Here is a 15,670-nt window from a genome sequence, read left to right on the forward strand (position 1 = left end):
GAGTTTCAAGCTAGTTAGCTTGGTTTGCTTTGTTTGTGTGAGCTGGTGTGAATCTCGCCACTATCTGTTTATTTCCTCCTCGGTCACAGTTTCTAGACTCTAGAGTCTGGTAAGAGGACATAGAGAAAGGAGCCAGCCCACACTATTAAACTCTTAAAGTGCCAATGGCTCCTGGTGGACCCGTCTATAACCCATGGTACTAATGTGGACCCCAGCATCCTCTATGGACTATGAGAAAAGGATTTACCGGTAGGTAATTATAATCCTATTTTCACAGGATATACGTATTTTGTATTTTTCTCCTGTGTTTTTCAGTCACATTTTACCTCCAGAAATCCTCTGTCTGTGCTGTCACACTGCCCGGGGGGGGGGGGGGGGGGGGGGGGGGGGGGGGAGGGGGTTGTGTTAGGTATTATATCTGCTGATATTGTACTGTGTCGCCCGTGGTTTACGCTTTCATATCATATCAGCTACAGGGGGCAATGGGTCTGGGGCTGATTCCGCCGTGCGCGGTTATGATGTCCCAGATGCGTTTGAGGATAACATGGCTGCTGAGGGTTCAGGTTTTGGGGGTTCTGTACCCCCCAGTCAGTTTGTAACAACGGGGGCACATCAGGGCCCGCCTTGGTCTGCCTTTTCTAATTTACTGACTATGCTGGTAACTAGACTTGTGCCCCCTATGGGACCTCCTGTGCCTTATCAGCCTTATATGGTCTCTGCGGTTAATCCGCCATTGTCAGATGCTCTGTCCACTCAGTTACAGCAATTGAATAGCTCTTTGTATAAACGTATTCCTGACCCTCGCCTGCCTAAGACTAAACCTAAGAAGTCCTCTAAGCAGGCTGTTACTTCCTCTCAATCCACGCATGTTCCGGATACCTCTTCCGATGAAGATGGCATGTATGCTGACCCCACAGACTCTGATCATGACGTTTCTGATGGGGAATCTGTTTCACAGGTGGATGTTCCTGATCTGTTAGAAGCTATCAGGCTCATTCTTCAGATTGATGTTGACCCTGAGCCTGCTACTACATCTAAGAAACCGGACAGGTTCAAACGTCAGAAGGTTACTAAATTGGTTTTACCTCATTCTGACCACTTGGTTGACATACGTCAGGAATCCTGGGAGAACCCAGGAAAGAAATTCACCCCGCACAAGAAGATGCTAGCCTGCTATCCCCTTGCAGCAGAATTGAGTAAAAATTGGGAAACGCCACCGCCGGTGGATTTGCAAGTCGCTTGGCTGGTGGTGTCATCTGGTCTGCCTGTCACTACTGTCACTTCTCTCAAGGAGCCAACGGATAAGCGTGTGGAGGGCTGCTGAAAAGCTATCTATACCCTTGCAGGGGCTGCGCATAGGCCCACCATTGCGATTACTTGGGCCGCAGAAGCTATTGAGGCGTGAGCTTAGGAAATAGAGGCTGAGTTTCTGTCCAATTTTTCTGAACATGCCAGACAATGTCTCTCTTATATTGTCACTGATTCTCATTACATTAAAGAAGCAGCTTCAGATGCAGGTGTTCTGGCGGCCAAGGCTGCTATGACATCCATTTTGGCTCGCCGTATTCTCTGGTTGCGGTCCTGGTCGGTGGACTTGGACTCTAAGAAAACACTGGTGGTGCTCCCGTTTAAAGAAAACATCCTCTTTGGTGAGGAACTCAACAAGATTGTCGCTGACTTGGCTTCTGCCAAGACTGCATGTCTACCTAGTACTACTCCTTCGGCCCCGAAGGCTAAGAGTACTTCTTTTTGTTCCTTTCGCCCTCCGGGTAAAGCAAAGGGTCAGGCGTACCCAAAACAGTTTTGCACTTCCAAAACCACCAAGCCCAAGCCTAAACGTGCCTGGGCTGCCCGTCAGCCGGCTTCCAAATCTGAAAAGCCTGCGGCATGACGGGGCGGGCCTCTCCCTGGGGGATCCCAGGGTGGGAGGCCGACTTCTACAGTTCACCCAGGTATGGTTGAAGACCACTTCAGACACTTGGGTGCAGGAAGTCATCACTCACAGATACGCTATATCCTTCAAGACACGTCCCCCTCCTCGCTGTTGCCTGACGGATATCCCTTCGGATCAGGTGAAGGCAGCAACTCTCCATTTAGTGGTACAATTTCTCCTGGACACTGGAGTGGTAGTACCGTTGCCTCTGGCTCAGAGGGGCAGGGGGTACTATTCAACGTTGTTCCTAGTCCCCAAACCTTATGGTTCCTCCTGGCCAATTCTCAACCTCAAATCTTTGAACAAGTTTGTGAGGGTCTCCATGTTTTGTATGGAGACCCTTCGCTCTATTGTCCTTGCCTTGGAACCAGGGAACTATATGGTATCCCTGGATATACAGGATGCTTTCCTGAATATCCCTATTGCCATGTCACATCAGCAATACCTGCGGTTTGCTATTGGCAATCTCCATTACCAATTCTGGGCCTTACCGTTTGATCTGACCACGACTCAGCGAATTTTCACCAAGGTTATGGTAGTTATGACGGCTTCACTCCGCCGTTGGGGCATCCGGATCCTGCCATATCTGGACGATCTGCTGATCCTGGCCAGTTCCCCAGAAGTTCTCCTCCGTCATTTGGATCTGACAGTCCAGTTTCTACAAGCCCATGGGTGGCTCATCAACTGGAAGAAATCATCCCTGGTCCCTGCCCAGAGCATGGTGCATCTGGGAGCGTTGTTTGACACACATAACCAGAGGTTGCTTTTGTCACAGGAGAAAGTCCTGAAGCTTCAGGACAAGATACGTTGCTTCCTCAGCTTTCGACATGGTGCAGTATGCTCAATTTCATTCCCGCCCTCTGCAGAAACTGATTCTTGCCAAGTGGGACGGCCTGCCTCACCATATCAGGTCTCAAATGATCTCATTGTCTCCGGAGGTCCATCTGTCACTGAGCTGGTGGCTGCAGGACCATCGATTGAGCAGGGGTCGTCCCTTTTGGATCTCCAACTGGGTCCTTCTGACGACGGATGCCAGTTTGAGGGGTTGGGGCGTGGTGTTGGAGCAACACTCTCTTCAGGGTCGGTGGAACAGGGAGGAGTCTCTCCTCCCAATAAACATTCTGGAATTGCGGGCAGTGTTCAATGCTCTGAACCTGGCCAGCCATCTGGTACTGAACAGGCCTGTTCAAGTACAGTCAGACAACGCCACCACGGTGGCGTACATAAATCATCAAGGCGGCACTCAAAACCGCATGGCAATGTTGGAAGTGTCAAAGATTCTTCAATGGGTGGAATGCCATCTGCCAGCCATATTCATTCCGAGGGTCCTCAACTGGGAAGCGGACTTCCTCAGTCGTTAGGATGTACATGCTGGAGAGTGGAGCTTTCATCCAGAAGTATTTCAACTCCTAGTGGACAAGTGGGCCTACCAGATGCAGACCTGATGGCGTCTCGACACAATCACAAGATTCCGGTCTTTGAAGCAAGAACAAGGGATCCTCAAGCGGCGTTTGTGGATGCACTGGCAATTCCATGGAACTTTCGGCTGCCGCACGTGTTCCCTCCGGTGTCACTCCTGCCCAGAGTAGTGCGGAAGTTCAAGCAAGAAGGAGGAATCCTTCTTCTAATAGCTCCAGCGTGGCCCAGACGGCATTGGTTCTCAGACCTACAGGGTCTCTCGCTAGAGCGTCCTCTTCTGCTTCCGCAATGACCAAACCTCCTCATTCAGGGCCCTTGTGTTTACCAGGATTTGGCCTGACTGGCTTTGACGGCGTGGCTCTTGAAGCTTCCCTACTGAGGGCCAAAGGATTTTCTGAGGCAGTCATTCAAACTATGTTGAAGGCCTATAAGCCCGTAAGCCAGGGTCTGGAATTCTTACTTTGCTTGGTGCGCATCTAACAATCATGACGTTTACAAGTTTAGTACGGCCAAACTTTTGGCTTTCCTACAACAGGGCCTGGACTTGGGCCTATGGCTGGCCTCCCTTAAGGTTCATATTTCTACCTTGTCGGTATGGTTTCAGAGAAAAATTGCGACTCTGCCTGATGTTCATACCTTCACTCAGGGTGTTTCACGGATTCAATCTACCTATGTCCCACCTGTGGATCCATGGGATTTGTCGGTGGTCCTGGAGGTCTTGCAAGAGTCTCCGTTAGAACCTCTTGAGTCTGCGGACCTTAAGTGGCTTACTCTAAAGGTTTTCTTTCTGCTGGCTATTGCCTTTGCTAGACGGGTATCAGATTTGGTGCCTTATCCTGTCTGTCTCCCTTTCTGATTTTTCACTGTGACCTGGCGGTTCTTAGACCTGGTTATTTACCTAAGGTGGTGTCTTCTTTCCACCTTAACCAGGAGATTGTGGTTCCGGCCTTTAGTTCTCCTGAGTTGTCCTCCAAAGAGCGGTCTTTGGATGTTGTACGGGCTCTCCGTATCTATGTGAAGAGGACAGCCTCCGTTAGGAAGTCTGATTCTCTATTTGTACTGTTTGGTTTTCACAAACATGACTGGCCTGCTAACAAGCAGACCTTGGCCAGATGGATTAGAATGGTGATTGCACAAGCTTATGTACAGGCTGGCCTTCCAGCTCCTGCTACCATCAAAGCCCATTCTACTCGGTCTGTTGGACCTTCTTGGGCGGCCCGCCGTGGTGCGACCCTTGAACAATTGTGCAAGGCGGCTACGTGGTCCTCAGTGAACATGTTCATAAGGTTCTATGCCTTCGATATTTCCGCCTCCCAGGAAGCTTCCTCTGGACGCCGGGTTCTTGTGCCCGCTACAGTCGGGGCCGGTTCGAGCCCTTTTTGCGCCCCGGGCAGGAAATAGGGGTGTGGCTTCATAAGGGGGCGTGGTCAGTTACGCCCCCTGTACAGTAGTAGCTCCGCTGAAATGCTGAGCGGTGCGCGATGACGTCATCGCGCACCACACAGCAAAGGTCCTCTCCACGAAGGGAAACTAGACGCGTAGCGTCTAGTTCCCTTCACAGGGGGACACAGCGGGCAGCGGAGGGCACAGCAGTAGCGGATCTTGCCATGGTGCGGCGCCCTCCGGAAGGCGGTGCCCCGAGCAAAAGTCCTGCTTGCCCATGGCAAGATCCGCTATGGTCTACAGTTTGTCCCCTCCCATAAGGAACTGCTTTAGGACATCCCCGATGTTATTCCTTGTGGCATACCAGTGTATCCCGCTGCAGAAAAGGAGATTTATGGTAAGAGCTTACCTTTGTTAAATCTCTTTCTGCGAGGTAGACTGGATTCCACAGGGCGCCCACCCTGACGCACTTAGCTTTAGTTTGTATGGCATTAGCCGCTGGTACCTTCTCCGGTCGTGAGAATGTGGTGTATGTGGCTACTAACTGTTGTCGTCACTTTTACCTGCTACTGCATCGGACTGGTTAACAAAACTGAGCTCCTGTGCCTGGAGGCGGGGTTATAGAGGAGGCGGCGCTGAGCATCCTGAGAACAGTCAAAGCTATTAGCCTGTTGGTGCCTCGGATCAGGATCCTACTCTACACCCCCCCCCCACCCCCCGATGTTATTCCCTGTAGAATCCAGTGTACCTCTCAGAAAGAGATTTAACAAGGTTAAGTCTCACCATAAATCTCCTTTCTTCCTGTACATATAAACAGCTGCACAGTGCCACTTCCCCAGTTCTGCATGCTGGGTGTAATTCTCATTATCTATCCTTTTCCTATATATATGGATATCTGCACAGTGCCACTTCCCTTGCTCTGCATGCTGGGTGTAATTCTCATTATCTATCCTTTTCCTGTACGTATGGAGAGCTGCACAGTACCACTTCCCCTGTTCTGCATGCTGGGTGTAATTCTCATTATCTATCCTTCTCCTGTACATATGGACAGCTGCACAGTGTCACTTCCCATGCTCTGCATGCTGGGTGTAATTCTCATTATCTATCCTTTTCCTGTACATATGGACAGATGCACAGTACCACTTCCGCTGTTCTGCATGCTGGGTGTAATTCTCATTTTCTATCCTTTTCCTGTATGTATGGAAAGCTGCACAGTACCACTTCCCCTGTTCTGCATGGTGGATTTGATTCTCTTTAGTGGACACTGGGGGTAATTCCAACCATATCGCAGCAGCAAATTTGGGTGGGTTATTTTGTTTCTGTGCAGGGTAAATATTGGATGCTTTAGTTTTACACTGCAATTTAGATTTCAGTTTGAACACACCGCACCCAAATCTAACTCTCTCTGCACATGTTACATCGGCCACACCTGCAGTGCACATGGTTTTGCCCAACTGCTAACAAATTTTTCTGCTGCGATCAGGTCTGAGTTACCCCCACTTCATGGCTGTAACTAGGGGGGAGGCTAAGGGGGCATGTGCCCCAGGCACGGGAGTTGAGGGGGAACGGAGATCTCTGCCTGGTTCCCTGACAGCTGCTCCCTATGGACCCGCCGCGGCTGCGTGTCCGTGTCTCCCTCTTCCTGCCCGCCGAGTAGCGCCTCCTGCAAACCCTTCCGCCTGCATCTTCACCACCTGGCAGCTGCTGCTTACAGGGGACGGCGACAGGGGACCATCACCTGCTGCCCCTCTGACATCCGGCACCCGCTGCAAGCCCCAGACACTGGCCTCACTGCACAGAGGCTAAGGACTGAAATCTATCTACTACAGCGGTACGCGGAGAGAGATATTATACATACATACATACATACATACATACATACATACATACATATATATATATATATATATATATATATATATATATATATATATATAAATATATAAAAAAAGAAATATCTCTATGGAGCGCTCTTATTCTATAATCTGATATAATTAGATGACTGTTGGTGGATGTTATATAAAGAGAGGATGACCTTACACATTTATACACCCATATTAGAATCACATATATCTCTTTATTAAAAGATTTTGATTTAAAACTTATCATAAAACTTTTTCTTTTCTTTTACATTGGAGATACAATTGTATATTTCAACATTATTTGTATAAGGAAAAAAACAACAATATAATGAGCTTTCACCCAATGCGTTTCGTCTATATCGACTTCTTCAGGGGTGTTTTCTAAATAACAGCTCTCTGTTTATATTGGAATAACTGTACTATTCAAAAGGTATGAAGTTCTAATTGAACCAAAGTTGTACTGAAAAATATTTATTACCAAGTTGAAAAAACTTAAAAGAAAATTATTCCCAGAATATGATAGCGTTTATTGGGATTCCTTATTATAGGCCACCTAATGAATTATATTCTTCTCCAGCATGTAGATATATATTTCATTCATTTTTCTTGGCTCATTGGGTTGGCATTTCCTCAGTTTTTCAAAGTATCAGTGAAGTCCAACAGAAGGGATCCACTTGTAAACTTAGGATAAAAATATCCCTTTAATTTTCCAGCAGTTGTCCTATAGGTCTGCCTGCATAGGTATCCAATATTGGATACCTATGCAGGCAGACCTATAGGACAACTGCTGGAAAATTAAAGGGATATTTTTATCCTAAGTTTACAAGTGGATCCCTTCTGTTGGACTTCACTGATACTTTGAAAAACTGAGGAAATGCCAACCCAATGAGCCAAGAAAAATGAATGAAATATATATCTACATGCTGGAGAAGAATATAATTCATTAGGTGGCCTATAATAAGGAATCCCAATAAACGCTATCATATTCTGGGAATAATTTTCTTTTAAGTTTTTTCAACTTGGTAATAAATATTTTTCAGTACAACTTTGGTTCAATTAGAACTTCATACCTTTTGAATAGTACAGTTATTCCAATATAAACAGAGAGCTGTTATTTAGAAAACACCCCTGAAGAAGTCGATATAGACGAAACGCATTGGGTGAAAGCTCATTATATTGTTGTTTTTTTCCTTATACAAATAATGTTGAAATATACAATTGTATCTCCAATGTAAAAGAAAAGAAAAAGTTTTATGATAAGTTTTAAATCAAAATCTTTTAATAAAGAGATATATGTGATTCTAATATGGGTGTATAAATGTGTAAGGTCATCCTCTCTTTATATAACATCCACCAACAGTCATCTAATTATATCAGATTATAGAATAAGAGCGCTCCATAGAGATATTTCTTCTTTTATCTATTTTTGATCCTTACCGACAAAGGATTCTCTCTGTGTTGAAGCTTGCTTTCCCGTTTGGAAATATAATAGTATTTATGTTAGTAAACTCAGACACTAACTGACATAAAGTAATTAGACATTTCAGTAGTGTATAATAAGAGCGCACTAAGGGAACATACTAATATATATATATATATATATATATAGACATACATATAGACATACATACAAATATATATATATATATATACATATATACATATATATATATATATATATATATATATATATATATATATATATATATACACTGTAGCTATTTATTTTCTTCCTCTGTTCGTTGCAGTAGTCTATTGAGCATGCGCAGATCTCCAGAAACATGGCATCCACCATTTTCTGGAGGCCAAAATCACTACTGTGCATGCGCGGCGGCCATTTTGGCAGACATTTTAACCGCTACACAGCGCCTTACTCTTGACTCCAGAAAGGTAAGTATTAAAAATGGGTGCAGTGTGTGTGCGGTGTGGGCCCCTCCGTGACCCAGGTGCCTGTGTTGTACCGCACACATTACACCCATTATAGAAACGCCTAAAGTATGATATCGGAGCTGAATGTTGCAGAGCAGAATAACTGAGGCATTTATCATTAACTGAGGGGTCTATGTAGTAAGCGCCTAATTCAGGTTGGATCGCAGTGTGCAATCCAGCTGCAAATTTTGAGAAAAAGATGCGGGCGCATGCACCCACATTTTCTGTGGGGGGCTCAGAAAATGTGATGCCTGTCAGTCAGAGGCAGTCGCGGGGCGGGCAACCCTCCACTTCCAGAGTGCGGCGCGAGCAGGGGGCGGAAAAGAACAAACGGGGGCGTGATCATGTGATCGAGAACATGGCAGGAATCCTGCGGGCGCAACTAAGCTGCGCCGGCAGGAGGCTTCCACAGTTTCTTCTAACGAGCATAAATTGTAATGCGTTCGCAATTTCTGCTTGTTGAAGTGGGGGAGGCGCCGGTCAGCATGCTACGCGGCTTTGCCCAGCTATGGCAGAATTAGCAGAATTTGCAATCCTTACTGAATTAGGCCCTAAGCCTTGAAAAGAGATAAAATGGAGAGAGATAAAGTACCGACCAATCAGCTCCTGTCATGTCACAGGCTGTTTTTGAAAAATGACAGGATTTGATTGGCTGGTACTTTATCTTCTCCAAGGCTTTGTACATAGACCCCACATGCATTTGATCCCCCGGCTGATCAGGTTAAACGCTCCTGATCAGCCGAGCGGTGTGTGTCAAGCCGTGACCCCTTGTGAGGCAGCGGCGGCAGTAGCGCGGGGGGAGGAGGTTTAGCGGCTCCTCTATGAGGATCGGGACACAAGACGCGACCTCCCAGTCCTGACTGTTGCAGAAGCGTTCGGGTACAAGCGGTTTATTGACTACCGCTCCGGCATCGGCACAGCGCACACACACATATACAGCGGACGGCCCGGCGATTGTGTAGGTGTGTACCCAGCTTACTCCTCTGCTGCGTGTTCCCACATTAGGAAGTTTTCTTCAGCTGAGCACAGAGTTATACAAACGTCCTACAAGCATACTGTCCATGAATCCGCGCCGTAACAGGGTGGTTATCCGCCCTGCGCCGGCCCCGCACCAGGAAGAAGATACTACCTGGAGCGTCCTAGAGAAGTTCTGGGCGACACTACTGGCTGCAGCGCGCCATTACAGGAACCCTGTAATCCCAACGCAGGTGCCCTGGGGTAGTGACTGTGACTGGCAATGGGCGGGGGGCATGAAAGGTCATTTTCTGGTCAAACCTACGAAAATCTGGCCACATTCCCACATACACCGAGCTCCGGAAGGCGATACAATGCGATCCATTCCAGAGCTTGGACCCGGCAGGTAAGGACACCTGCAGATGGCGTTACCCAGTAGAAGCCTATGGGCTTCTTTAATGTGTATTGCACTGAGAGCGACCCAATCAGATCTCTCCCAGTGTCCCCTGCTGCGCACGTGTCACAAACCCAGAAGACCCCACATCACAAGGGACAGCTGTTACGGGGGAGATCTGTCCTTCACATGCATACGGCGTTAATAGATGCAGATATGCATGCGATCATTGGAGGAATAGATTGCCTTATCCCGCCCAATGTGCGGGTTACACCCAGGAGCGGAGCAAGTGACTACACTGTAACCGCAGAGTCTGTGTGATCGCTCACCCACAGGGGAGATTCCGCAGACTTCATGGGAAGAGAACGTCCCCTATATACCAGCGCTGCAGTGTGATGTCCTCTCCCTGCACTGTCACATACAGTGGGAGAGACCAGCATTGGGGAAAGAGTCCGGAGGTCGGGTCCAGTGATATTATTACTACAGCACGGAAAGGGGCTCTGTCCAGGGGCGCAGCAATGCGATGCGGATGATCTGGCAGCTGCCAGTTAGGGGTCTAGGTCCCCCACACTGCTTCCACGCGGGTGCTTTGGGTGCGCAGGTGCCTGTCTGCATTCTCACTGTGCACCATATTATGTCACTTCTGTATTATGGGGTCTATTCATGAAGCAGTGAAATGAGTGGAGAAGTGAGTCTGTGGAGAAGTTGCCCATGGCAACTAATCAGCTGCGCCGTACAATTGTTTAGTATGCAAATTATAAATGTTACTTCAATGCTGATTGGTTGCCATGGGCAACTCTCCACTGGCTCACTTCTCCACACTTTTCACTGCTTCATGAATAGACCCCAAGGTTGTTTGTATTTTTACTGTATTTGTGACTTAAAGGAACCAATTTCTTCTCCCTTTACACCCACAGCGGGGTAATTGCAGGCGGCACATACTCAAAGTTCATCGATGCAAGAATTCCCGGTCCTGTCACTAATGTTACATTTATCTGGAAAATATTACTTAATCTCTTTAATCAAAAGCTGGGAGCGAAATCTGTGACCGTGCAGGACGGAAAAGGAACAGTGTATGTATGACTCAGATACGTCTCATAGATGGAAGATGCCTGTAATTCTGTCTGTCAGGAGGTCAGAACCACTCCTCAGGTGTACAGTGGAGATGAGGCTTCTCCCCGTGTCCTGTCAGTCTGCATGTTATACTATCTGCAACGTATCATCAGGCATTCATGAAGTGTCAGATTCCTGCATGGCTGGGGATCCAATATATATATAATATACAATTTTCGCCTCACCTCCCCCTACACCTCCAGCCTCATTACCTCACATACTCCCTGTCACGGATCTGCTGGTCCCTTCTCCAGATATGCCAATCTGAGAATCGATGACGTGGGGGTCACTTTGGACACACGGGGTTATAAAAACACATTTGCTGACACCAGCAAAATACTAATTTAGTGCTGTGCTTAAGGTACACTTTTGCTTTTACCGACAAACACACTGCAATACTTAGAAAAAATAGGTAGACATGGGCCACACGAGGTCTTAGGTTTTAAGAGGCACAGAGTCAGGAATTAGAATTCAGATTTTAATTCCAAGAATACTTCAGAGCTTTAGTTACAAAAAGAGTTACAAAAATTATTAAGACTATTTTAAGAATACACACAGAGTACGGTACAATCTCAAACAAAAATAAAAGGAGATAATAATTCAGAAGCCTAAAGTTAAACACAAATTTAGGATCCATCTGTGGAGATGACACAGGTGAGTTCATTGGGTCACTTCTGGCTGTAGCTACATCCCGTGAAAATGAACACGCATATTGCTGAGAGAGTAATAGTTATACCCTCAGCTGCACTCACCCCCTCCCACCCTTTTAGTTTTTAACCAGCTCAATGTTGGACTGCTGGACACTCCTAAAGGTATCATACACCCTCTTCACCTAGTTGTCTTGCAAGAGTTAGGGGAGGGGAATTAGCCCACATGGACACGGAAATTCCATGCCTCTTTACTTTATTATCTCATTACCTCACATGCTCCCTCCTACCTTCTTCATTCTACTAATGATTGCTGCCTCACCTCCTCCGTACACCTCCAGCCTCATTACCTCTCATGCTCCCTTCTGCCCTCTTCTTTCTGCTAATGATTGCCACCTTACCTCCTCCTTACACCTCCAGCCTCAATACCTCACAAACTCCCTCACGCCCTGTTCACTTTTCTAATGATTGCTGCCTCACCTCCTCCCTATACCTCCAGCCTCATTACCTAACATACTCCCTCCTAACCTGTGGAAAGCTGTCCTTCATTTCATTAGAGTTTCATCCAAACTTCCAGCCCTCCGACGTGTTCTTATAACTCATTTTGTACTCTAGCTGTGTACCCCTACTCCTACCTCTCCAGCTCATGCCTTCCCTTACTCTGCACTCTAGCCATGTACCCCTACCCATAACTCTCCAGCTCATGCCTTCCCTTACTCTGTTCTCCAGCCGTGTACACCTATTTCTCCAGCTTATGCCTTCTCTTACTCTGTACTTTAGCCTTGTACCCATAATCGTAACTCTTCAGCTTATGACTTCCCGTACTCTGTACTCTAGCCGTGTACCCCTACGCCTACTTCTCCAGCTCATGCCTTCTCTTACTCTGTACTCTACTCTAGCCATGTACCCCTACCCGTAACTCTCCAGCTCATGCCTTCCCTTACTTTGTACTCTTGCCATGTACCCCTACCCATCACTCTCCAGCTCCTGCTTTCCCTTACTTTGTACTCTAGCCATGTACCATTACTCCTACCTCTCCATCTCATGACTTCTTTTACTCTGTACTCTAGCTGTGTACCCCTACTCCTACCTTTCCAGCTCATGCCTTCCCTTACTCTGTACTCTTCTCCATACCCTCTCCACCCTATCCTTTCTAAGCTTGAGCGAGCAGTGCCATCTCCAGGAGCAGTTTAAGAGAGGAGTGGGTTAGAGTCTCTAGCTCTTGCCTTCCCTTACTAAATGCTCATGCCTTCCCTTTCTCTGTACTCTAGTCATGTACCCCTACTCCTCCCTCTCCAGCTCATGCCTTCCTTTACTCTGTACTCTAGATATGTACCTCTACTCCTACCCTACAGCTCATGTTTTCCCTTACTCTTTACTGTAGCCGTGTACCTCTACTCCTACTTCTCCAGCTCATGCCTTCCATTACTCTGTACTCTAGCCGTGTATCTCTACTCCTTTCCTCCAGCTCATGTCTTACCTTACTCTGTACTCTTGCTGTGTACTCCTACTCCTACCACTCCAGCTCATGCCTTCCCTTACTCTGTACTCTTCTCTATACCCTGTCCACCCTATCCTTTATAAGCTTCAGCGAGCAGCGCCATCTTCAGGAGAGGTTTAGGAGAGGAGTGGGCCTGTGCGCAGGCTCTGTGTAAGGTTGGCCATTTTATATTATGATTAGAAACCATCGATTGTACATGACTGTTAATTTTACCATAAATGGCAGAAAACTGTCCTTGGATGCAGGTTGGCCACTAGGAATCTTCCCTTTGGGCCAGTGCAGCTCTTCACTACAGGCCTAATTCAGCATGAGTTGTAGTTTTGTGAGAAATCGCACAACTACAACTCCTTTCTCAAGCACGCGGGGGCCACCCAGCATGGGGCAAGGTCCTCCTCCCCACTAAAATGCGAGCGCATCGCTAAACAGTATCGGCAGTTGCCAGGCCGCCATGTTTTGGCTCACAGCCACTACATGTGATGTCACACAGCCACCGCGGCCCACCCCACAAAAAGGACATGCCTCCGTTGTCCAGAACGCACCCCGTTAATGCCGCGACGCTGTCCATAAAGTGATGCAACGTCACCTCCCCCCGGGACTTAGATTGTGAGCGCATGCGATTGCCATCTAAGTCCTCGCACATAACGATTTCTGCATTTCTACAACTGAAGCTGAATCAGGCTCTATGTCCTGACATCACGTGTTCGGGGGCAGCGCACGGCTCTGCTAGTACGGGTTCAGGGTTAAATAATACATCATTATCTCAAATTAACCTTTAAGAGGAGTCTCTTTTGTATGAGCTAAGGGGGCATATTTATCAATTACTGGGTAGTACACCAAATCATTGTAATGTCTTATTGCCCATTTATCATGACAGTAAGAAATTAAGTTCACCCAGGAGGACGGGTGCTGCGACAATGTGTGAGACGTCACTAATGCAGTCACTTCCCTTCACCGGCGCGGCCCAGGCATGCTACTGCGCATGCTGCCTGCTATATATTGCCTGGTCCTGGTATGAATGGTCGACCATCTTAAGGTCTAAAGTCATTAGGTCGACATGGACAAATAGTCGACACATGAAAATGGTCAACGCGGGATAGGTCAACACATGAAAAGGTTGACATGGATTTTTGAACTGTGTTTGGTGTAATTTTTTCCGTAGCATGACCAGGAACCCCAGTTAGTGAACCGCGTCCCCTTGCATGGCGAGCGAAGAGTAAGGTGCCTCGCTGCGCTACCGCTGCACTCAGCACAGGTTACTATTCCCAATCGTAGCCCACGTGGATGGTAAAGTATGAAAAAGTAAAAATCTATTATTATTTTTTTAAAGCCGTGTCGACATTTTCATGTGTTGACCTTTACTGTGTCAACAGTTTACCCATGTCGACCATGTCAGTGCTGACCAATAGTGGTCGACCTAGTGACTGTTGACTTAAGTAGGGTTGACCTGCCAAACGGATACCATATTGCCTATAGGCTACAATGGCTGACCCCATCTAATTCTGGATCTTGGTAACATCTGGAATTGAGAAAAAAATCTACGGGAGCTGAACGCTGAATTGCTGTAATATTTCCCCAAAATGGACGGGGGCTGTACCCCAAATATATGTTGATAATAGGCCCCTCAGAGAAGGGAATGGAGAACTCTGGATAATAAGTAGATTAATGTTCCCTCTATCGATATTTACACTCCCTCTGTATTTATTCCAGGTACAAGTTCTGCGGTAATGCGATCACGAGAGACGGCGTTCCTCAGACTCTCCACCATTGTCCTTAATCCTCCCCGGCATCACTCTGCTCAGGGTGACAGTAATAAAGTGATAATGGTGTAACCGTGTCTCCCGCCTCCTTCTTCTCCTGTGTCCTCCCGACCTCTGGACGCTTCCTGGCTATGCAGCAGTTTGGGTTCTAGACTCGTCTATTCAATGCAAATGCGAGATGTAATGGAGTCCAAGTTAGCCCGGCGTGCGGGATTTTGGCCAAACCCGGACGTTTTTCTTAACGGGGCAATCATTTACAACTCATAACCACGCCTTGTAAATGATTGCCCCTTTAAAACAACATCTGCGTTCAGCCGCCATCCCGCCCGTCGGAAGAACTCTGACTCTGTTACATCCTGCCCTATACAGTATATCAAAAGAAAACGGGTCAGTGGTCATAAAACATTCTATAGTCATACTCATTGGTTCCGAAACACAGGTGGTCTCAGATGTTGTTTGGAGAAAAGTTACTGCTTAGGAACACACCAAGCAAGGGATTTGTACACCAAGGGGTAAATGTACTTTTGTTTCACTTAAACTCTGATCCACCATTAATGCCCATCAGTTTTGAAGTAACCGCTGCAAAATCCCCGGACTGATGCTTAGTAAATTTATCCAAAAATTCATACCCTTAGCTTGTGAGTCCTCAGTGATAATTGTAGTGAGATCCCTGTGTACAGTATTTAGGACACACATTGCTCAGAATATAGTTGGTTGAACACCCAACCTCATACACCACCGGCAGACACTTAATGCAGGCGCTATAAGCTTTGTAATT

At 47.0% G+C, this 15,670-nt stretch overlaps 1 protein-coding gene across 4 annotated transcripts in view; it reads left to right on the top strand.

Moving 5' to 3' along the window:
• The window catches only part of LOC135056918 (pancreatic lipase-related protein 2-like), a 130,353-nt gene extending 115,389 nt beyond the window's left edge, over positions 1–14,964 (top strand). For all 4 annotated transcript variants that reach the window (XM_063962691.1, XM_063962694.1, XM_063962692.1 and 1 more), the window contains 2 exons: positions 10,792–10,947; positions 14,843–14,964. In XM_063962691.1, coding sequence (XP_063818761.1) covers positions 10,792–10,947; positions 14,843–14,909 — 223 coding nt within the window. In that variant the 3' untranslated portion in view covers positions 14,910–14,964. The remainder of the gene's footprint in view (positions 1–10,791; positions 10,948–14,842) is intronic.
• The last annotated feature ends 706 nt before the right edge of the window (positions 14,965–15,670 follow it).

This window comes from Pseudophryne corroboree, chromosome 3 (genome assembly GCF_028390025.1).
Source record: "Pseudophryne corroboree isolate aPseCor3 chromosome 3, aPseCor3.hap2, whole genome shotgun sequence".
Taxonomy (NCBI): Eukaryota; Metazoa; Chordata; class Amphibia; order Anura; family Myobatrachidae; genus Pseudophryne; species Pseudophryne corroboree.